The 24,098-nt window shown below is 44.5% G+C and overlaps 1 protein-coding gene and 1 long non-coding RNA gene across 2 annotated transcripts in view; one reads left to right on the top strand and one right to left on the bottom strand.

Annotated features, from left to right (window-relative positions):
- DAGLA (diacylglycerol lipase alpha) overlaps window positions 1-24,098 on the top strand; it is a 188,927-nt gene that overhangs the window by 78,034 nt on the left and 86,795 nt on the right. Inside the window, exon 3 of the mRNA XM_054972259.1 lies at window positions 19,611-19,749. Within this exon, the coding sequence (XP_054828234.1) occupies window positions 19,655-19,749 (95 nt within the window). The 5' untranslated portion in view covers window positions 19,611-19,654. The remainder of the gene's footprint in view (window positions 1-19,610; window positions 19,750-24,098) is intronic.
- Window positions 13,563-19,625, bottom strand: LOC129324842 (uncharacterized). Its single transcript, XR_008596564.1, has 4 exons — window positions 19,552-19,625; window positions 19,401-19,449; window positions 17,716-17,769; window positions 13,563-13,694 (listed from the first exon to the last, which is right to left on the bottom strand). It is a non-coding gene; the product is annotated as an uncharacterized LOC129324842 (long non-coding RNA).

Here is a 24,098-nt window from a genome sequence, read left to right as displayed (position 1 = left end):
GGTATCAGCTCAAGCCACCACCCACAAACCGACGGACAATCCGAAAAAACAAACCAGATACTAGAACAGTTCCTTCGTTGCTACATTAATTTTCAACAAGATAATTGGGTGGACCTTCTCCCTTTGGCCGAATTCTCATATAACAACAGTGTACACGCATCAACGGGAGAGGCCCCTTTCAAAATTGTCTATGGAACCCACTTCAATCCCTTCCCGTTGGACGCTCCCCCTCTCCATTCCTCCAAATTGCCAGATGTGTCTTCATGGTGGGGGGAGGCGGCGCGTCAGTGGACTCTTATTAAGAAACACCTTGAAAAAGCCAAACTGGATTACAAAAAATACGCTGATCGCCATCGTGTGGCCGAATGGGAATTACAACCTGGAGATCATGTGTATATTTCCACAAAGAACCTGAAACTAGCTCAGACAAGCCGCAAACTCGCTCTGAAGTTCCTGGGACCTTTTCCTGTGCGCAAGATAATAAATAAAGTGACTGTTGCTGTAACTTTACCCAAGAACCTGCGCCATGTGCATGATACGTTCCATGTCAGTCTTTTAAAGAGGGCTCCCACCGACAACAAATGGCACCTCAAAGCTCCACCCATTCCAACTTTAATTGACGACCAAATACACTATGAGGTACAACAAATTTTGGACTCTAAACTCAAGCGAAATCAGCTTTTTTACCTCATTAGATGGAAGGACTTTGATTCTGGTTACGATGAATGGGTGAACTCTGCACATGTTCATGCTCCTAGATTAACCAAAGCTTTTCATACTCGCTACCCATATAAACCAGGGGGGGATCTGTTTTAAGGGGGGCAGAATGTCAGGTCCACTGTATACCTAAACTGTACTGACTCCATTTTCTAATGCTTTTAGTGTCTAAGTGCTTTCTCCCCAGGTGCACCAGTTCCCAGGCAGCATTCCCACCGGAGGAGACTGTTTTGTCTAACACCGTTCCACCAAGCATTGGCCTTGAAGGAGAGCAGCTTCCCAGGACTGAGAGATGTTGTTTTGAGAACTGTGGGGGGGAGGCTAATCCAGATGGGTATTGTTACTCTGTACCTTATGCTTGCTCTTCATTGGTAACAATGATCATGTACCATCCTGAGTCTCCTATTCAGGACAGTGGACTATAATGGACCTTTTCTGCAGTAAAGTTTCCTTTTCCAAACAATGGACTTGTGTTTGCTTCTAAAGGGAACCCTGTAGTGAGAGCCTTATTTAGCCACAGTCTGACACACAGTTGGTCAGACACTCAAAGACACAAGGCTTGTATATAAATGATGTTTATTAGTTTAGAAGAGTGTATGCAGGTAGCAGGAACCACTCTATTAAGGCACAAGCAAATGGCATTAAAACAACAAATAACTTGCCTATTCCTTACTATGGCTAACTGGCTAAAAACATAAGCTGGCTAACTTGCATTTCTCTGAAGAAAGCTTGAGGCGCATACTCACAAACATAGTCCATAAACCATGCCAGGCAGGTCTGGTCCTCTCAGGCCTGGAATGGAGCAAAGTCTCTCACATGCTGATGGAAAAGGGTAGCATGGAATAATCCAACGAAGTCTCAGTGCGAGTGTGTAGCGTGGTTCTGAGAGCTGAGAGGAGCCATCTTTTCTATGATCGTTAGCCAATCAGAGGTACACTTGCAATCAGCGTTGCTAGCCTGAGAACTGAGAAGGAGTACTTGCAGAGCTAAGACTCCCTTGTCTCTCAAGGCCACTTTCCCTAGGCAACAGCTCACAGGTGCAATTAATTAACTGAGCTGCACATTCCACTCCCAGGGTGTCAGGCCAGAACTGGGCCTGTGGAAACTTAGAAGCCTGAACCAATGTAGGAAATGGGCTTAACGTAGCTCCGCTAGACACTATGCTTATTAGCTCACCTGACCTAGACTTGCTTAGTTTTAGTGAACTTGCTGTTTGTGCATTCCTCAGAAGTAGACATGGGGATGAACCGCAAAAACCCCGAACCATGCGGTTCATGATTTGTGGCATTTTCACAAACCAGGAACCACGAAATCCCACGAACTGGGGCAAGTTCACAAAGTGGTTCGTGCTTCATTGGGTTTAAATGCCCCTTTCTGTTCAGTTAGCAGCGGCAGGGAAAGAAGCATTTAAACCCCCCAGATCAGCTGCTTGCCAGGGAGATCCCTGACAAGCAGCTGATCATTTAAACAGGGGCTGTTTAAATGGCTGCTCCCAACAGCGGGGAAATAGCCATTTAAACAGCGGGTCTTGGCTGGCTGGCCGGGAACTCCTGGCCAGGCAGTCAAGCCTTGCTGTTTAAATGATCAGCTGCTTGTCGGGGATCTCCCTGACAAGCAGCTGATCCGCAGGTTTAAATGCCCCTTTCCATGCTGCTTTGCAGCGGCAGGGAAAGGGGCATTGCTGTTTTAAAACGAACCAAATGAACCAGTAGACCAATTCTTGGAAGTTCATGGAAATTAGCTTCCACGAACTACTGGTTTGCGAACCACGAACTGGGCTGGTTCGTGGGTTTTTTTGGGTTCATATTCAGGTTCGTGCCCATCTCTACTCAGAAGTTCCTTGAATATGTAGATAAGCCTACCTTGTATATGGATGGCTTTTTCGTTCTGTTTTATTTTAATCATAATCCAACAAGCTAGTTTACTGTTTGAAGGAGTGATGATATACCATCTTGCTCTCCTGAGTTTTCCCTCTCATAAGAGAACCCATGTTGGATCAGGACAATGGCCCATCCAGTCCAACACTGTTACACAGTGGCCAAAAACCCAGGTGTTATCAGGAGGTCTGCCAGTGGGGAAGAGACACTAGAAGCCCTCCCACTGATTGCCCCCCAACACCAAGAATACAGAGCATCACTGCCCTAGACAGAAAGTTCCATCTTTACCTTGTGGCTAATAGCCACACTGTATACTGATGGACCTCTGCTTCATATGTTTATCAAATCCCCTCTTGAAGTTGTCTGTGCTTGAAGTTGCCACCACCTCCTGTGGCAGTGAATTCCATGTGTTACTCAGTCTTTGGGTGAAGAAGTACTTCCTTTTATCCGTTCTAACCCAACTACTCAGCAATTTCATTGAGTACCCCACAAGTTCTTGTATTGTGAGAAAGGGAGAAAAATACTTCTTTCTCTACCTTCTCTATCCCATGCATAATCTTGTAAACCTCTATCATGTCACCCCTCAGTTGTCCTTTCTCCAAGCTAAAGAGCCCCAAGCACTTTAACCTTTCTTCATAGAGGAAGTGTTCCATACCTTTAATCATTCTAGTTGCCCTTTTCTGCACTTTTTCCAGTGCTATAGTATCTTTTTTGAGGTGCGGTGACCAGAATTGTACTCAGTATTCCAAATGAGGCCCTACCATTGATTTGTACAGGGGCATTATGATACTAGCTGATTTGTTTTCAGTTCCCTTCCTAATAATCCCCAGCATAGTGTTGTCCTTTATTATTGCCATCACACACTGTATCAACATTTTCAGTGAGTTATCTACCACGACTCCAAGATCTCTCTCTTGGTCAGTCTCCGCCAGTTTGGACCCCACCATTGTGCATTTATATTTGGGATTTTGGCCCCAGTGTACATTACTTTGCACTTGGCCATGTTGAACCTCATTTGCCACGTTGACGCCCACTCACCCGGCCTTGACAGATCCCTTGGGAGTGCCTTACAATACTCCCTGAACAATTTAGTGTCATCCACAAACTTTGCCACTTCACAGCTTACTCCCAAGTTAAAAAGCACCAGACCCAATACTGAGTCCTGTGGTACCCCACTGCTTACCACCCTCCACTGTGAATATTGCCCATTTATACTCACTCTCTGTTTCCTATTCATTAGCCAGTTTTTGATCCACGAGAGGACTTGTCCTTTTAACCCATGACTATTGAGCTTACTAAGCAGCCGTTGATGAGGAACTTTATCAAAAGCTTTCTGGACGTCCAGGTAGACAGCATCTATTGGTTCCTGCTCGTCCTTATGTTTGTTCACTCCCTCAAAGAACTCTTAACAGGTTCGTGAGACAAGATCTTCCCTTACAGAACCCATGCTAAGTCTTCCTCAATAGCTTTTGTTCATCAATGTGTCTACTAATTCTCTCTTTAATAACGGTTTCCACCAACTTACACAGTATTGACGTTACACTGACTGGTCTGTAATTTCCTGGATCTCCTCTGGAACCCTTTTTAAAGATGGGGGTGACATTAGCTACCTTCCAGTCCTTAGAAATGGAGGCAGATGTTAATGAAAGGTTACATATCTTTGTCAGGAGATCCACAAGTTCACATTTGAGTTCTTTCAGAACTCTTGGATGTATGCCATCCGGGCTTGGTGATTTGTTAGTTTTAAAACTGTCTTATCAGTCATAGGACCTTCTCTCTTGTCACCTCAATCTGACTCAGGTCTTTCAACACTCCTCCCAAAATCAGCGGTTCTGGAGTGAGCAAACACTTCTCATCTTCTACAGTGAAGACAGAAGCATTTAGCTTCTCAGCCATTTCCTAACGTCCTTCAGTAATCGTTTTACCCCTTGATCATCCAGGGGCCCCACTGCCTCCCTGGCTGGTTTCCTGCTTCTAATATATTTGAAGAAATGTTTATTGTTGGTCTTTGTTTTTTGCAATGTGTTCCTCATAGTCCCTTTTTGCATGCCTGAGCACAGACTTGCATTTTCTTTGCCACAGCCTGTGTTCCCTTTTATATACCTCACTTCGACTAGCTTTTAAAGAAAACCTTCTTACCTTTTATAGCTTCCTTTACTTTGTTTGTTAACCATGCAGGCCTTTTGTTATACCTATTTGTGCCTTTCCCAACCTGCGGTATATATTTTATCTGAGCTTCTAGGATTGTAGTTTTAAATAGTCTCCAGCTTCCCCAAGGGTTTTGACCCTTTTGACCTTTCCTTCCAGTTTCTTCTTCACATGCCCCCTCATGTCAGAGAAGTTACCCCTATTAAAGTTAAAAGTTAATAATCTATCATTTCCCAGGCACGTTCAGCCCGCAACCTTCCTCCTGCTGCCTCAAGACCTTGCCTGGCAGTCCATATTGTTTGTCACTGTTTCAGTGGACAACTCTAATCCATTTCCCTGTAGAAAAGTAACAGCTAACCCTTCATCTCTTTGAGATGAATCATCCTGAACCAGAGACATTTCGTCTCCTGTCAGCTTTCCCCCAAGATTCAGTTTAAAAAGTGCTCTGCCACCTTTTTGATTTTAAGCGCCAGCAGCCTGGTTCCTTCTCAGGACAAGTGGAGACCGTCTCTTTTGAATAGCTCCGGCTTGTTCCAAAAAGCATCCCAGTGCCTCACAAACTTGAACCCTTCCTCCCCACACCATTGTCTCATCCATGCATTGAGACTCCTAATCTGAGCCTGACTCTCTGGCCCTGTGTGTGGAACAGGTAGCACTTCTGAGAAGGCTACCTTGGAGGTCCTGGCCTTGAGTTTCCTGCCTAGCAGCCTAAATTTTTCCTCCAGGACCTCACGCTTGCATTTCCCCACATTGTTGGTACCAACATGTACCATGACCACTGGCTCCTCCCCAGCACTGTCTACCAACCTATCTAGAACCCATGTGATGTCAGCTACCTTCGCACCAGGCAGGCAAGTCACCATACGGTCAGTACGTGGGTTTGCCACCCAGCTGTCTACCCGCCTGAGGATCGAATCACCAACTACCAAGAGCCCCCCTCCCTCCCTGCCCACGGATGGTTCCTTGGTGCAAAAGGATACCCCTTCACCTACTGAAGAAGAGGTCCCTCCTGAGGGCATATTCCCCTTATCCTCAGCACGGTGCCCTGTCTCCTCTCGACCCTCATGCTCCCTGGCAGTGATGGGGCTGCCATTCTCAGAGTGGGACACATCTAACAAGTCCCTGAGAGTCTTCTTCACATGTCTAACTGACTGTGTCTGCTTCTCCAGGTTAGCCACCTCAGCCTCAAGGGTGCAAACTTGCTCCCTGAGAACTAGGAGCTCCTTGCACTGAGCACACACCCAAGACTTCTGCCCAGTGGGCAGATGGTCGTACATGTGACACTCAGTGCAAAACACTGGATAGCCCCAAACCCCCTGCTGGCATACTACCTTCATAATTTCTCTTTTAAAGGCAAAACTCACCACCTCAGCAGCAGCGGCAACAGCTCCTCTTCCTGCTCTCTCCCAGAGCCCAACTGACTCTTTTTATAGTTATTTTTTCTGGTCTCTTTCTTTTTGCTATTTTGCTTCTCAGCACATGCATGCTTTGTACTCTCCCTTCACATATGCAAACCTTCATAACCATATAGGCACACACATAAGCATTCTGCACTCGCTGTTTATACCTTTGCAAACACAGAAAAATACATACAGTGCAAACATTCATGCTGCTCATATAAGCCGAGGTATATGTAAGCTAGTAACTAGTGTACTCCCCTTATTTCTTGTCTGCACACCTCCACTTGGACTTACTCTTTTGCTTATTACTCATTAATATCTTATTGCCCTGTTTGCTGTTCTACCCACCAAAGGGAAATTGGTTGCCTATACCTAACAGTACTCTTTTTCACTGACTACCCATACTGCACCTACTGTTCAGCATTGGTTGTTATGCTTACAGTAGTACTCCACCAGGCAGGAACATTCCAAGAAAATGAGCATGCGAAAGAGATTAAGAAAGCATGGGCACATGACCAGTGGAATCTGTTTAACATGTACAACATCATCCATAACAACTACTTCCACCTTCACAGAAGTATGCCTCACAGTTGAAAAACTGCTGTTTAGGTGACACTATGCGAATTAGCTCACTAACAAATTCTGTCATGTTCAAGTGTGAATCTAAATGGAATTAAGTTACTGTAGGTTTTTAAATGTTGTTATGCTGAGTGAAGGATGCAATGATAATTTTACTGCATTGAGTGACACTAGAATGAAACCATCATGTTAAATGTAGAGTCTCTGGAGAAGATTTTGTTTAGTCATTCCCTGCTGGGTGACCATGTGTATACTAGATCATATCCAACTGGTGCATTCTGGCAACAGTGCCCACTTAGGGGCAGAAAGGAGAAAAGGAATTATACTCTCTTTTGGGAGGAACTTCAAGTTTAAAACTAATAAAAAGATGACAGCTTGTAGTATTAACAATGGAACAGAGTACCAGCAGATTTTTTAATGCAGTTTTTTTTCTGATGTAAGTTCATATAAGTATCTGTAGTATGGCTGTGGGAAAATTCCTGTTATTCTTAGCTTTCAGATCCTTCTACAAAGAGCATTTGAAGTGCAATCTGAACCTAATATAAAAGCCACTTTTGATAATGTAAGAAATGTAAGATATATATTGGCAATTATCACAGGAATGTTTTAAGAAGCAAATATTGCCAATGACAACAGGAAGATTCTGTGATGCAAATTGTGATTATAATTCAGGTAATAGAAATGAGATTATTTAGGTTTTGTTCATTCTTTTAAGTGCTTGAGAGAACAATGAAAGTAAATAGGGATCAAGACTCATATCAGAAACATTGATAACAGAAGTAGAAATTCCACCATAAAGACAGAAGTCTGGTGGAATACTGCAGGACAGTAAGAAAAGCAAGATGTTGCAGGAAACCTGGGTATAAGGTACAGAATAAGGGAATAAGGTAGCTCAAGATTAATAAAAAGTATGAGCATCCAGTCCAGACATTATATAAGACCATGTTCAGGTTACAATGTGGATGTTCATTGTTCCTGCTCTTTCCATATAATTCTGCTGCTGCTGTTTGTGGATGTATAGTTCATAATTGCTACTCATGATCAAGTTGCCAGCCTGCTACTTGCTGTGTGAAGCAAAAAGTTCGGTTTCTTATTCAAGAGAAGATCTGCTGGCTGGGAGTACAGCAACATCCTCCTTGAAACAGAGTCACCTATAGCTGTCAGATGGGCTGCATTTGTTTCAAATTAGAGGCCAGAGCTCTCCTGTAGCAGACTTACTTAGGAATAAGCAGCCTCTTCATGGTGGTTGAACTTAGTGTCAAGCAGTACACAAGAGCCTTCTCAGTAAGCCAGCAGGGCCAGCGCATCAATGGAGGCAGGTCTGGCAATCGCCTCCAGTGCAGAGGCGCCAGAGAGGGCATGGGTGTGCGTGCCGCAGAGTAACTGAGCGGGAGGGCTGGGAGGACATAAGCATGCCAAGCATTCTCCCCTATCTCCTGTCACCTCACAAACTGGAAAGGAGTGGAAGAAAAATGATGTTTGTTTTGGGGGACTGGGGGTGGGGATAGGACAGAATAATGACAGAAGAAAGCAAAGAGGAAGGGAAAGGAGAAAGCGGGAAGGACCTAGAGAAACAGCTGCGCCTCAGGGTGTGATCTTTGAATGAGCTGCTGAAGACTCAAATCCTTCTTCCAGGCACAAGCCTGCTGGACGCAAGGGCACCCAAAGACCATTCCGGGGTGGGCTGCTGCTGCTCTCTCCCAGGATGCCCTCGCGTCGGGGGGTGGAGAGGGGGGCTTATGCCTGGATGAAGGATTTGCGTCTTCAGCAGCTCATTCAAAGCGCACACCCTGAGGTGCAGCTGTTTCTCTAGGTTCTTCCCACTTTCTCCTTTCCCTTCCCCTTTGCTTTCTTCTGTCATTATTCCGTCCCATCCCTCCATGAAAACTTGCTCGACCCTCGTCTCGTTTGGTCCGGCTCTAAGTTGCATCATGCTGCTGCCGCCACTGCTAGCACACAGCTGCGGGCCAGGCGCAACAGGTGGCCAGGGCGCTGTGGGGCATCTGAGCAGTCTGGGTGGCACGTCGGTGGCAACAGCCCTGAAGCTGCCCCCAGCCTCAGGTGCCAGAAACTCTGGCACCAGCCCTGTCAGCCAGTGATGTTCTTGCTATGTCTTTTCATACATTGCAGAGGCAGTGAACAAAATGGGCAAGTGATGTCCCTGTTTATAAAGGAACTCTGTTTCTCCACAACATCCTAGTGGGTAGCACAGATTAATGACTTCACCTGTGATCTAATGCAAACCTCACCAAATTTTACAAATACATATATAGGGGGAAATGATACAGACATCTGAAGTATTGTAACAATCATGTTCCAGGATAGAATTTTAAATCCATTGGCAGAGCTCTAGGAAAAACTACTTACATAGAACCTGATGGCAGTGTTGGAATTACCAAGTCCCTGAAAAAAAGGGAAGCAGGAAAGAAATAACTGGCTTCAGAGATATCATGATAAAAATCTGATCTGGGCTGATAATCAGATACAATCATCATGTGTGCCTGTGGTATCTGTGCCTGTAAGGGAGCAGGGGTGACTGAAAACTACAGCTGCTATATGTTGTAAGAGCATTGAAAATAAGCCCTTTAAACACTGAAAATGAATGAATAGAGCTGCTATGCAAGCTCTATTTGGACAATTCATAGAGCAATCTCATATATCAACTCTCTTATATAAAATCTTTTATATCAACTGTGACACATGGGTTGCAGGAAAATCCGTTTTTAATGGAGAAAAGGAAGATATGTAGAACTTTTTTTCTGATGTGACTTTCATATCACGGGTAGGGCTTTTAAACTTTTTCTTAAGAGACCAAATTGCTGGTTGAAGACTCTTTGGAGGAAACTATTTTATGGTTGCTGTACTTGGAACAGTGAAGCCCAGTCTTTCCCTGTATCTGGTTGAATGTGGTTGAACAGTAGTCCATACAGAAGCAGCAGTAATACCCTTTGAGTTTCACACTAGTGTCTCTCCATGTAAAAATGATATATTTCTACCAATTATTCTCCTAGCCCTTTATAAACTCCAGCAAAAGACTTTCCTGCTTTCTGGGGCTTCTGTGACAAATTCTTCCTGCAAGGTTAGCATTTTATGTTCCACTCAGAAGAGTCCTACCTTTGTTTTTCTATAGTTTGCTATATAGTTTGGTGCAGACATAACACTCCAGCATGGTTTATTTCAGCTTTGGTTAGTTTGTGAAAATAGAATTTGGTTCGCAGAAAATCTTTCAAGAAATGCAGACTTAATTGCCTTTACTGTTTTCTCTGCCTCCTCATACAGACAGCTCACCAATATTCCAGTTTGCATTGGGGCAAGGGAACAAACATGATTTATACATCATGCAAAACTGTAGTTGACTGTCACTTCAGTTAGTAACTTCAATTAGTAGTCTAACTTTAAGTCATGGTCTCAGATCCTGATTTGATATACCTTAACCAGCTATAATTAGTGGAGTAGCCTTTGTTTGGTCACTAATGCTAACCATAATTAGTTTAACAAAACAATGATTTTACATGACATTTTCACTAAGCTTGTGTAACTTTCTGATCTACATCAGAGCATATAGAGAAAATCTTCCTGCTATAATTTAGAATGTTTGGAGAGCTGGTTCCTTTGTTTTGGAATTTATATGCATCGTGAAAGATGAATATCAAATACATATCAGAGATATGAAATCAGTACCCAGTTGAATCAAGGAGGATATTGAGGATGAATCATGAACAAGAATACTAAATGCAAATGAATTGTCAAAGGCAAAGCTGTCTCAGGCTATAGAAACTAAACCCTTACATGGAAAACTACTCAACTTGGGGCCACTACACAATTTTTAATGAGTTGGGTCCAGGGTCCAGAGTCTCCTGACCCAACTTGCTTTCCCTGCAGCCAAACAGCAGCTGCGGGACGTATCCATTTAAAACTGATTCTGCTCGGGTTCATGGTATGGGGGAATAGGGACTCCTGTCCTGTCTTCCTTTCTTAGCTTTTTTCCTGAGCTAAAATGGCCTGGGATGAGTTATTTGCCCCTGTTTGGATCTGTATGTGCAGTATTCTGTGCACATGTAACTGCAGAAGGAGATAAATAACTCTCCCCTGGAGCTAGCCAGACCTGACTAAAAAAAAAGTCTTGTATAGTTTGTCCCTTAATAATACTTGACAGCTAGAACTCTGCAGAAGAGTCAGTTGCTGACTTTGCAAGCTAGAAGAAAGGCAAAAACATTCTTCTGGATTTCCTGAAGACAATAATTGAGAACATATATCGTATTGATATATTGTCGAAGGCTTTCACGGCCGGAGAACAATGGTTGTGGATTTTCCAGGCTGTATAGCCATGGTCTTGGCGTTGTAGTTCCTGATGTTTCACCAGCCATATATCAAAGGAATCACTGATCAGATGGGAAAGCTTATGAAAAAGCACAACCTTCAGACCAGAAAACCTTATGAAAAAGCACAACCTTCAGACCTTCACCAGAAAAATACAACAGATGCTACAATCAGCAAAAGATAGTAGAGACCCCCTCACCTCTGCAGGAGTATACCGCATACCCTGCAGCTGTGGACAAGTTTACATCAGGACCACACAGCATAGCATCCAGACAAGAATAAAAGAACATGAAAGATGTCTGGGGTCTGAGTCCCAGCCCCCAGACTTGCCATGAGGGAACTGTGGGAGGCAACCGGGAGCCAGTGGCCCTGCCGCCCCAGCCAGCAACCAGGTCCAGAACCTGCCTACTCCATGGGGAAGGGGAAAAAGGCCAAAGCCTCAGAGGGCTGGAGGGAACAGGGAGAGACCAGCTAGTCCCACTCTCCAGGGGGAGGAGAGGGGGCTAAGCAGGCCAGAGAAGGGCCAGGGCAGGGGGAATAGGGACCCAGCAGCAGCCCAAACAGAACTCTTACCTGACACGGAGAAGCAGCCACAGCAGCTCAGAGCCATGCCCCAGCCTCCACCTCAGCTTGAAGACAGCAGCCTGGCTCAGGAGATGCTCACAACCAAGCCCCTCCAGGTAGAGCTGCTGAAGGCATTCTGTGGGCAGTGCTGGGCAGCCAGCTAAGGGGCCACAGCTGGGCCTACTTTCAGTAATCAGTTCAGCCAGAGAGGCCTGGCAGCCAGCCAACATACCACAGCTGTTGCTCATCCAGGCAGCCCAGCCAGCTCTCCCAGCTGCAGCAGCTTGAGACAGCCCAGGCCAATGCTGGGAGGCCCAGAAGGGGTGTGGCCTGGCAGGCAGGACCTGCAAGGAGGGTGGGGTGCTGAGAGGAGGCCCTATAAAAGCTGGCTGGGAAGAGCTCTGGGGTGGTGGGTGTGAGTAAGGAGTGATGGTGTGGAGCAGTGTGAGAGTGGAGGCTTGGAGGAGAGTTCTGGGAGGAGGAGATGATGGAGAATGCAGGGTGTAAGCAGGCCAGGTTGAGCAGGCCAGCGAGTGGATTGAGAGGGAGTCAGGGTGATGTATACTGTCCCTCCTTCCACAGAGCAGGGTCCTGCAGCATCCCTGGTACCCCTCTGATGTCAGGGCTGGTCCAGCCAGTGCCCCACCCAGTGGCAGCAGCAACAAGCCCTGACAAAAGACACTGCAGACTTGGCCATCTAGAAAAATCAGCAGTGGCTGAACATAGCCTAACTCAAACAGGACACAGTATCCTATTCCAGGACACTAAAATACTGGACAACACTTCCAACTACTTTGTCAGATTGCACAGGGAAGCCATTGAAATTCATAAGCATAAGCACAATTTCAACAGGAAAGAAGAGACCTTAAGAATGAATAGAGCATGGTTTCCAGTCCTGAAAAACACCAGGCTAACAAAATACTCTAAACTCGACAATAGCCCTGCAGATAAGATTAGCATATCAAGCACCAATCCATATGCAAAAGAACCTCCTCAGGATACAGTAAAGCCTCCCTCCATTAGCATTCCACACCCTGGGAAACTCTTACAGGATGACTTAGCCCAACCTTACCTTCCTGAGTAGATATAAATTACCTGCCAACTTCTTTTCCACACTGTGACACTGAGAGACCTCTGTCTTTTGGTGCTACACCTCTGAAGATGCCAGCCACAGCTGCTGGTGAAACGTCAGGAACTACAATGCCAAGACCATGGCTATACAGCCCGGAAAATCCACAACAACCATATATTGTAACCTTTATACTATCTTTTTTTGTTGTTGGAAGCCACAGCTTAAAGCAAAGACAAAGCCACTGGATTCTGCTATCATTGTTTACTGTTTAGTTGTAATTGGCACACTTTATGAATATGCAAATAAAGTTTTTGCATATGCCAAGAGAGTGGATTTGGGGTGGAGGGTGGGGATTACATATATTGTAGGCAGTTTGGATCCACCATGGAGAAAAGAGGGTAAAGATGCAGAAAACTAAGATCAAAGAAAATGCCTAGCATTCTCCATGACTGGTTGAACAAGCAGGAGGTCTTCTTTTGCTGTCATGGAGGAAAGTCATTTCTTCATAGCAACTGTCTGTAAGGGAAAAAAAAGATTGCCATTTCTTTTCCCCCATGGCTTATTAATAGCCTTTGTCTTAAAATGATGGTCTTCAAAAAACATTTAAAGCAGTTCATTAAGGTATAGGAATAGAGCTACAGAGGACATCATGGGGAATTTATAACAACAACAACATTCGATGTATGTACCGCCCTTCAGGACAACTTAATGCCCACTCAGAGCGGTTTACGAAGTATGTCATTATAAATGTATTAATAATTAATGACAACAATAGTTTTCTTATTATTAATGATACTGTATTATCAAACATCATTATTATTAATAATTAATAATTTATTATATTAATTACAAAGTATGTCATTATTAATTTGTAATCGCCAGCCATATACAGTATATTGAGAGAGGCTGTTGGTAAAGATGTAGCCATGTGCTGTTCCATATATCTCGTACATTGTGTGATTCCAGGTTTGACTCCTGGATGTGGTTACCCAATACAGAGGACTGATACAGGCACACCTGTGTTAGAAAAATAGGGGGGGGGGGGAATGATCAGCGGACCTGGCCTGTTTCATGCCTCACACTGCCTGTCATTTTGCTCAACCTCAGTTGCTTGAGTTTACTGATTATTTGAGCAGATACTGCTATCCTCTTCTTTCCCCTCCCTTTTTTACAAGCCGAATGCATTGTTTATGACACATGTAATAACCAGGGGGGCTATGAGGTATTAGGAGTCTGCCTCTTCCCCCTTGCTGGCCAGATAGTGGAGGGGAAGCAGCTGTCTGGTTCTGTTAAAATAGGTTAGAATTCTGTCCTGAAGATAGTTACGCTGAATAATGTGGGAGGGTGAGAACAGGATCCAGATCCACTAAGAGAGGACAATTGAAACAGTGATAGCTTTTAATGAACAGCATTGGTAATGGAATGAATTCTGCAAGTGAGTCTGTTGTAAGTAACTACCAGCTTCCTTGCCTGAGCAAGGCTCCTGTGACTTTGCATGTTACAAGACAGATAGCAGGGTAACATGTACAGCTTTTCCTTATCACATAATTTTGCATTAAACAATTTACTCAGGGACGGGAGTCCTTTTGGACTAGCAAATTATCAATCCCATAGAGAAATAGCTGAATATACACTGGCTGCTGGAATATAATATGATGCATATAAACCACCAAACTATTAAGTAAGTAAATGCTTCCATAGATACCCAGAAAATAGATCATTTAACATTATAGAATTCTGTAATACGATTCTGGCTAATCTTGTAAATTGGAATCCAGTGAGCATTAATTACACTCAGCTTGTATTAGAAACCTGTTTTCAGCTAATCTTCCCTCCTGGAAACATGCTTCTCTTTATCCTTATAATGGCTTTTTGCAAAACAGAAAATGTTTTCTGTTCACCTATAGCACTAAAACAAGGTATCCAGAGATTCTTGGCATTTATTTCAACTTAGTGGGAAATTCCATAAAATTAGTTTGTATAATGCAGTGCCAGAAAAATAACAATTAGTCCATATGCATCTTGAAAGCTAGCACGTCTATGTATTATGAGGTTCCCTAGGGTCTGGAAAATATTTTTGGCTTTTTCAGGATATAGTTTAAAATACTATAAAAACCAAAATTACCAGTTTCATCAGAGATTGATGGGTTGAAAAAAAGATTATATGTATATCAGGACAGTGACTGCTCTATGCGCTTACTTCTAAGTCTTCTGTCTGGGCACTTCTTTTATGGTCACGAGAGCCAATGTGGTGCTGTAGGTAGCTAGATTGTTAGACTTGGGAAGGGGAGCCTTCAGCTGAAATCCCCATTTAGCCATAACTCTGGCCACTTCCACACGTTCCAGTTTTTTCTTGTTTTCCCTGTTCCAAAGCCACATCTTCCCAATTCATTTCGGGAACTCACCTTTCACATGCATCATCCTCATGTGTGTTTTGAGGGTGTTTGTAATGGAAAAAAAGGTCCCAAAACAGCAAACACATTCTTTATCGGCACCTCATCACAAATGATGTTGGTGCATTCCTGCCCAATTTTCCTTTTTTTGAGCGCATGCAGGATTGCGCTATACCATTGTCCTGTCTTTCAGCTTCTGTAGAATCTCAGCATGTACTCCATTCTCTACCATTAATGTCCCACTCAAAGTTTTAAATGCAAAAGTGTTTAATAAATATGTGAACAGTAGAGTAGCGTGAATATGCGATTCCATATATAAAAGGCAAACTCCACAACTCACTCCTTAGCCCTGCAGAGGCGCAGTACGCAGGGATAAGAAGCGAGTGGGGGGGCAAAATGATTTGCCTCCCTGCTGCCTCCTTGGGGCCTCCAAAGACCTGAAAGGGCCTAGCACGGCTGCAGGGAGGCTCAGCACAGTGGCGAGGCCCTCCCAAGGTCCCACAGCAGCAGGAGGTGGGGCTCCCCACCATCTCCACAGGGCCTTGGGTGGGCTGTGCACAAGCTGAGCATTGGCTGAGGGGCCAGAGGAGGAGGGAAATGCTGCTAGGGCCTGTTGTATTTTACAACAATGGGCTGTATTGCTAGTTTAAAATAAAATCAGAAATGGCATTCCATTCTCAATGTTGTTCCTAGACTGATATTCTGATTGCTGAGTGATCCAATGTAGCAAACACTGCAGTATGATTCAGTATGTATACATAGATCCAGAGGAGTTAGCTGTGTTAGTCTGCAGTAGCAAAATAGAAAAGCATCCAGTAGCACCTTTAAGACTAACCAACTTTACTGTAGCATAAGCTTTCAAGAACCACAGTTCTCTTCGTTACGATATCTATTACGTAGATATCGTAATAGCACAAGGACCATTTAAAAAAGTAACAAGTAAAAAAATTATACAATCCTGCATGCAAGCTGGACGCAGAAGTGTTAATGATGAGAGGAGGGGTTGGACATTTGTGGGAGGGCTCTTCTGAAGTGCAAAAAAGCCTCCACATGCACCTATACAGTAGGATAATCAGGCGAAAAACCTGCATCAAAATAAATACGGACCAAAACAGGTCTCACAAAAAATGCTTAAAAACTGGGATCATCATGACCTGCTTGTGCATGGAAAATGATAAGAACATAAGAACATAAGCAAAGCCATGTTGGATCAGGCCAGTGGCCCATCCAGTCCAACATTCTGTCACACACAGTGGCTAGAAATCCAGTGCCATCTAAAGGACTGTCAGTGAGGCCAGGACACCAGAAGCCCTCCCACTGCCTTCCTTCCAGCACCAAGACAACAGAGCACCACCTCCCCACAAAGAGAATACCATCTATCTCCTGTGGCTAATAGCCACTGATGGACCTCTGCTCCATATATTTGTCCAGTCCCCTCTTGAAGCTGGCAATGCTTGTAGCTGCCACCACCTCCTGTGGCAACGAATTCCATGTGTTTATCACCCTTTGTGTAAAGTAGTATTTTCTTCTATCTGTTCTAACCCGACTGCTCAATAATTTCATAGAGTGCCCACGAGTTCTTGTATTGTGAGAAAGGGAGAAAAACACATCTTTCTCTACCTTCTCTAACCCGTGCATTATCTTGTAAACCTCTATCATGTCTCCCCTCAGTCGTCTTTTCTCCAGGCTAAAGAGCCCCAAGCGCCTCAATCTTTCCTCATAGGGAAAGTGTTCCAACCCTTTAATCATTTTAGTTGCCCTTCTCTGTACTTTTTCCAGTGCTATGATATCTTTTTTAAGGTGTGGCGACCAGAACTGTACACAGTACTCCAAATGAGGCCTCACCATCGATTTATACAGAGGCATTATGATACCGGCTGATTTGTTTTCAATCCCTTTCCTAATAACCCCTGGCATAGCATTAGCTTTCTTTATGGCAGTCGCACACTGTGCTGACGTTTTTAGTGAGTTATCTATCATGACTCCAAGATCTCTCTCTTGGTCAGTCTCCGCCAGTTCAGACCCCATCAACTTGTATTTATATTTTGGATTTTTGGTTCCAATGTGCATTACTTTGCACTTGGCTACATTGAACCTCATTTGCCACATGGATGCCCACTCTTCTAGCCTCGACAGATCCCTTTGGAGTGCCTCACAATCCTCTCTGGCTTTCACCACCCTGAACAATTTCGTGTCATCTGCAAATTTAGCCACTTCACTGCTTAATCCCAATTCCAAATCATTAATAAACAAGTTAAAAAGCATTGGACCCAATACCGACCCCTGTGGCACCCCACTGCTCACCACCCTCCACTGTGAGAAGTGCCCGTTTATACTCACTCTCTGTTTCCTCTTAATTAGCCAGTTTTCGATCCACAAGAGGACTTGGCCCTTTATCCCATAGCTACTGAGCTTACTTAGGAGCCTTTGATGAGGAACTTTGTCAAAAGCTTTCTGGAAGTCAAGATATACAATATCTATCGGGTCTCCCTTGTCCACTTGTTTGTTCACTCCCTCAAAGAACTCTAACAGATTGGTGAGACAAGATCTTCCCTTACAGAACCCATGCTGAGTTTTCCTCATCAGCTTTTGGTCATCAATGTGCCCACTAATTTTATTTTTGATAATAGTTTCCACCAACTTACCCGGTATTGACGTCAGGCTGACTGGCCTGTAATTTCCCGGATCTCCCCTGAAACCTTTTTTAAAGATGGGGACAACATTAGCTACCTTCCAGTCCTCAGGAACAGATGCAGAGTTTAATGACAGATTACATATTTTTGTGAGGAGATCTACAAGTTCACACTTGAGTTCTTTCAGAACTCTTGGATGTATGCCATCTGGGCCCGGTGATTTATCAGTTTTTAAATTATCTAGCAGTCGCATAACCTCCTCTCTCGTCACCTCAATGTGACTCAGGTCTTTCAAAACCCCTCCCAAAGTCAGTGCTTCCGGAGTGGGCATGCACTTCTTATCTTCCACAGTGAAGACAGAAGCAAAGAACGCATTCAGCTTCTCGGCCATTTCCCTATCACCCTTTAGTAATCCTTTTACGCCTTGGTCATCCAAGGGCCTCACTGCCTCCCTAGCTGGTTTCCTACTTCTAATATATTTAAAGAATTGTTTATTGTTTTTCTTTATGTTCTTTGCAATATGCTCCTCATATTCCCTTTTTGCCTGTCTGATCACAGACTTGCACTTTTTTTGCCACAGCTTATGCTCCTTTTTATCAACCTCACTCCGACTAGTTTTCCACTGCCTAAAAGAATCCTTTTTACCTTTTACAGCTTCTATTACATTGCTTGTTAACCATGCTGGCCTTTTCCTAAACCTATTTGTGCCTTTCCTAACCAGCGGTATATATTTAATTTGAGCTTCCAGGATTGTAGTTTTAAATAGTCTCCAAGATTCCCCAAGTGTTTTGACCTTTTTTACTTTCCCTTTCAGTTTCTTCTTCACGTACCCCCTCATCTCCGAAAAGTTACCCCTTTTGAAGTTAAACATGGCTGTGTTGGTCTTATTTGGCAATTTCCTATTTATACATATGTTGTACTCAGTAACATTATGGTCACTGTTCCCAAGTGGTGCAATCACATTTACATCTCTCACCAGGTCTTCAGTATTACTGAGGACCAAATCCAGGATCACCTCTCCCCTAGTAGGTTCTGTAACCATCTGTTCCATAGCACAGTCATTGAGACAGTCTAGAAACTCACTTTCTCTCCCCCGATTCGAACACCCATTGGCCCAGTCAATGTGTGGGTAGTTAAAATCACCCATTACAACACAGTTTTTTTGTTTAGCAGCCATCTTTAATCCTGTCATCATTTTATAATCCTCCTCTATTTTCTGATCTGGAGGGCGATAACAAACTCCCACAGTTAAGTTTCCATTTGGGCCCGTAATTTCAACCCATAGCATTTCCAGAAGCGAATCTAATTCAGTTACCTTCTCAATCTTACTGGAATGTATACCTTCTCTGACATATAGAGCCACCCCACCACCAACCCTTCCCTCCCTAGCCTTCCGATATAATTTATATCCAGGAATCACCGTGTCCCACTGATTTTCCTCATCCCACCAAGTTTCTGATATGCCCACAATGTCTATGGATTCGCCCAACACTAAACATTCCAGCTCCCCAATTTTACCTCGGACACTTCTAGCATTTGTATATAAACACCTGTAACTTCCCCGGCACACTTTGCCTCGAGACGTAGTTAGGTGATGACGTGTGTAATAATCTGCCAGAGTTCTGTTGGCAGGCTGTCCCATTAAGGACATGTGGAAGTGGTCTCTGTCTCTGGATGACTTTAGGCCAGTCACTTACTTGCAGGTGAACCTTCCAGAATGTAGTTTTGATGAGGGGGAGATACTTCCTGGAAGAAATGAGGGATTATTTTTTAAAGTGGTAAAACTGTGTGAAATATCAAGAGCTCTGTTCTCAAGGAAGAGCAAATTAAGTATCTGTGGGGCCTTACAATCTTGATGTGATGGCTAGAAACAACTTGCTTAATTGGTGTTTGTACTTCTGTTACAGAAGGTGAGTATTGTGCCCATTGATCCTCTTCAGACCCACTAGCCATGCCAGGGATTGTGGTGTTCCGTCGCCGCTGGTCTGTAGGCAGTGATGACCTTGTTTTGCCAGCCATCTTCCTCTTCCTCCTTCATACCACTTGGTAAGTAAAAACATACACTTAAGGTGAAAGCTATAATGAATATGTTGATGAGCAACAGTTTTGTTTTTAATTTAAATTAATACTTTAATTTCTGATAGTGTTCCTCACTGTATAGAAAGTGCAATTGAAACCAGTGCATTCTTATACCTCTCTATAGTAAAGGTTCAGATGTCTAAAGGAGAATAGAAGCGTCAGTCACCAAAAGGAAGTAATGACGCAATTGGGTTATAGTGATTAAAATGTCTTTTCCTATGAATTCTTTATATGGGCATGGGGCACAGAGAACATGCTGAATATGATATGTTTGTTGGTAGCTTCTAGAGATTTCCACAGGACATGAGAAGGGTTATTTGGGTGTGCAGGGTTTCAAGTAGGGGGGTGCACTTCGGGAATCCGATTCGGGTAAAATACCCGAATTGGACCCGATCTGGAAAGCGTAGGGATTTCCAAAATGGGGCCAGCATGCTTCCCAAAGCATTTGTAATGCTTCGGGAAGCTTCAGGTTAAAATGCCAGTTTCCCTGCCACTGCAAGAAGCAGGGAAAGGGACATTTAAACCCTTGAATCAGCTGCTTGTCGGGAGCTTCCCCCAATGAGCGGCTGAGTGCCAGTGCTGTCGGAGCCAGGAATCTCCTTGGCCCCGACACCGGCAGACGCAGGAGGTGGCGGGGATGCAGGCATAAGCCTGCATCCCCCCACCGGGCACTCTGTTCGCCCACCGATGTCAGCTCCTTGGCCCGGACATCGCCCAGCGAACAGAGGCGGCGGGGACCGCAGGCTTAAGCCTGCACCCCCCTCCTGTCTCTGGGCACTCCATTTGCTGGCAATGTCTGGGATGAGGAGCTCCTCCTCCCCGACATGACGGGGTGAACGGAGGTGGAGATTGCAGGCTTAAGCCTGCACACACACCCTCTCTCCGGGCGCTCTGTTTGCGATGTCAGGGACAAGAAGCTCCTCATCCCCGACATCACTGGGCGAGTGGAGGTGGCAGGGATTGCAAGCTTAAGCCTGCACCTCAGGAGGCGGTGTGGCAATATAGGGCTCCAGGGTCCAGACCACCGCTGCCACCACTGCCTCCACAGCTGTGGCAACCCTGCCACCCAGCTGATGTTCCTCTCACTCCAGGTAAGGGGGTGGGGGGGTTGCAGGGGGGGTTGTAGAGGTTGCCCCAGGGGGTGTGGGAGGTGCGGGTGAGGGAGTTGCCCCCCCTCACTTCAGTATGCTCCAAATATTTATGGAGCATACTGAAGCGAGTAAAATAGCATAATTCCGAAGTGGCTTGCTTCGGAATTATGCTATTTCCGAATTTTTTCCCCACTTTGGGTAAACCCAAAGCAGGAAACCCGAATATTTTCGGGCTGTACACTCCTAGTTTCAAGCTCTTTTCATGTATCTGGGCAACAAAAAGGGACTCAGTGCAAATATTAAGCATTGGACTGACATGTTTTTACTATTCTGAAGAGGTGGGTTGCTGCATGCTGCACCACCCATAGTTTCTATATGGCAGTAAACACATGAACACATGAAGTTGCCTTATACCGAGTCAGACCACTGGTCCATCAAAGTCAGTATTGTTTACTGTGACTGGCAGAGGTTTTCCAGAGTCTCATGCAGAGGTCATTGACATCACCAACTTCCCAATAATTTCGGCTGGTGATGGTGAGGGCTGAACCTGGGCCTTCTGCATGCAAAGCAGATGCTTTGCCACTGAGCCATGACCCCTCTCTGAATTACTACAAATCAGGAGTGGAATAATTGGCAGTAAATGAATAATATACCAACAGTTCTTGTATGTGTTGGTAACAGGCAAGTCTTCTGTTCCAAGACATCAAAAGTTTTAAATTCAGATATAAACCATTTTTGACAGTTGCTATGGTAAGATCACTTCTACCTTCAAATGTGTGTATGCTGATTTGTTGATTTGTTTGTTTGCATTCTACCAAGTAGTTTCAATATAGCCCTAAGGGAGGCATTAAAAAACAATTATACCATTAAATCAGCCTTAAATCACCTAAAACACTTTAAATACTGCAGCCATAGCAATGAGATAATTGCAGTAAATAAATAACAAGAAACTGCAATAAAATACAACCATAGGCTTACTTATAAGTTTTCAGAAGCTGACAAATCATTTAAAACTAAAACTGTTCTGTCACCTGTTCAAAGCTGTTGAAAAAGAAGCATTTTCAAAAACCTTTTTAACAAGATGGAATTGATCTGAGACTTCTTTAGGATAAGAGATCAATAACATCAGGGCCACTATTAAGGAGACCCTTCCATCCATTCAGATCTAGCATCCAACCAGCAAGGTCTCTTCCTCTGACCTTCATGGACAGAAAAACACATGAGAGAAAGTGGTCTCAGAATTATCCTTGCCCCAGACTGTTGCGTGTTTCAAAGGTCAAAACTAACATTTTAAATTGCGCTGATCTAAAAACAAATTGAAAACTAGGGCAGTTCTTTCAGCATGTATGATCCTACTTGTGCTTTGGACCAGTTAAAGTTCCTGAATTGTCTTTGATGATACACCCATGTAAGGCGGATTACAGATACTCATCCTGGAGGTTATCATATGTAATATTGGCCAAGTTGTCCTCCATAAGTAGATGTAGCTGACACAGCAATATATGTTGATAAGAAGCACCTGAATGCTACCTGAGAATACACAAGCAGAGACAGGTCTGGTAGCATCATCTAGACTGTGTGGCTCGTGCAGAGTAGGAGAGCTTTCAACTGCTTACCATCAATGTCTCTGTCATGTCTGGATGCTTCGGTGTATTCAGTTTGCATTATTCACCTATGAATCAGTTTTAAGCCGGTTTGAGGAAATCTGGGTATTTTAGCATTGTGAAAGCACTGAGCAGTCTCCTAACCTTCTTTAGGATTCCCTGTGTTCCATGAAAGGAAACCACAAAGGAAAGGCAGGGTATAACTGTTTTAATAAATAAATAATTCATGGAGAACAAAGTGGGAGGGGATGTACATATTGATGAGCATCCCCTCAGAGGATTAAGGGAATTTGGCTCTGGCAAAAGAATTTGAGAACGCCTGAGAATTCATAATAGTTCAGTTATTTTTCCTTTGTAGTGTAGGCATGGTCTCAGATAATGTGTGTGTCATTATGTTGGCAATATATCCTAGGAGGGACAGGCTGTTTTTATATGATGTGGAACCTATTTGTTAGGCTGTCACCATATGAAATACCTTTATCTTGGATTAGAATTGTTACTATCCCCTATTGCTGGCGGGATGTTGTCTGGCAAAGGCGGTGGGTGTAGGGAGGGTGGCTGGAATGGAGCCAGGGATCCCAGTCCTCTGGGGCAGACGGAAATATGGCGGTGGGACATGGTCGAAGTGGAGAAGGCCACAGAGATGCAGAAAGGCTCAGTGCCCTTCTAACTTACGTCCCATCCTGAGACACACAGGTGATGGAGCTAGGGAAGTAACCCACCCACCCCCCTTTGGCACTGATGTTGTGCAATGCCAGGTCCATAAACAGTAAGACCAATACTCTGCAAGATACGTTTGCAGAAGCCAATATAGACCTGGTATGCGTGACCAAGACCTGGGTGAGGGACGGCGAAATGGTTGCCTTGGGTGAACTGACCCCCCCCCCCAGGTTACTTGGTTCTTCACCAGTCTCTGGATCAAGGTGGATCAGCGCTGCTGATTTTACTAGATTTCTCGGCAGTGTTCAGTACGGTCAATTATGACCTTTTGACCCACCGCCTCGCCAACACAGGAATACAGGGGACACCACTACAGTGGCTTGTCTCCTTTCTCCGTGGTCGTGGACAGAGGGTGGTGCTTGGGGAGGATTTGTCATCCCGCCGCTCACTAGTATGTGGTGTGCCGCAGGGGGCAATAATCTCCCTGCTATTGTTCAACATCTATCTATATGCGCCCCCTCGCCCAGCTGGTGCAAAGTTTCAGGCTTGGGTGTCATCAGTACACAGATGAGACACAGCTATATCTGCTGATGGACAGCCAGCCTGGATCGGTCCTGGATGCCTTGGAGCATACTTTTGAAGCCATGGCTGGATGGCTGCATTAGAGTTGGCTGAAGTTAAACCCCTCGAAGACGGAGATTCTGTACTTGAGTCACGGGAACGTGAATTCGGGACTCCGGCTCCCTTTACTCGATGAAATGGTGCTTACACCAGCCCCAAGAGTTAGGAGCCTGTGGGTGATTCTAGATGCCTCCTTGAAAATGGAGGCCCAGATCATGGCGGTTCCCAGGTCATCGTTTTTCCATTTTCGACAGACCAGGCAACTCGCCCCCTATCTTTTGACTTGCAACTTAACTACAGTGGTCCAGGCAATGGTCACCTCTGGGCTAGACTACTGTAA

Source organism: Eublepharis macularius, chromosome 2 (assembly GCF_028583425.1).
Source record: "Eublepharis macularius isolate TG4126 chromosome 2, MPM_Emac_v1.0, whole genome shotgun sequence".
In the NCBI taxonomy this organism is placed as follows: domain Eukaryota; kingdom Metazoa; phylum Chordata; class Lepidosauria; order Squamata; family Eublepharidae; genus Eublepharis; species Eublepharis macularius.
The sequence above is the reverse complement of the archived record's forward strand: the minus strand, read 5'-3'. Positions and strand labels throughout refer to the sequence as shown.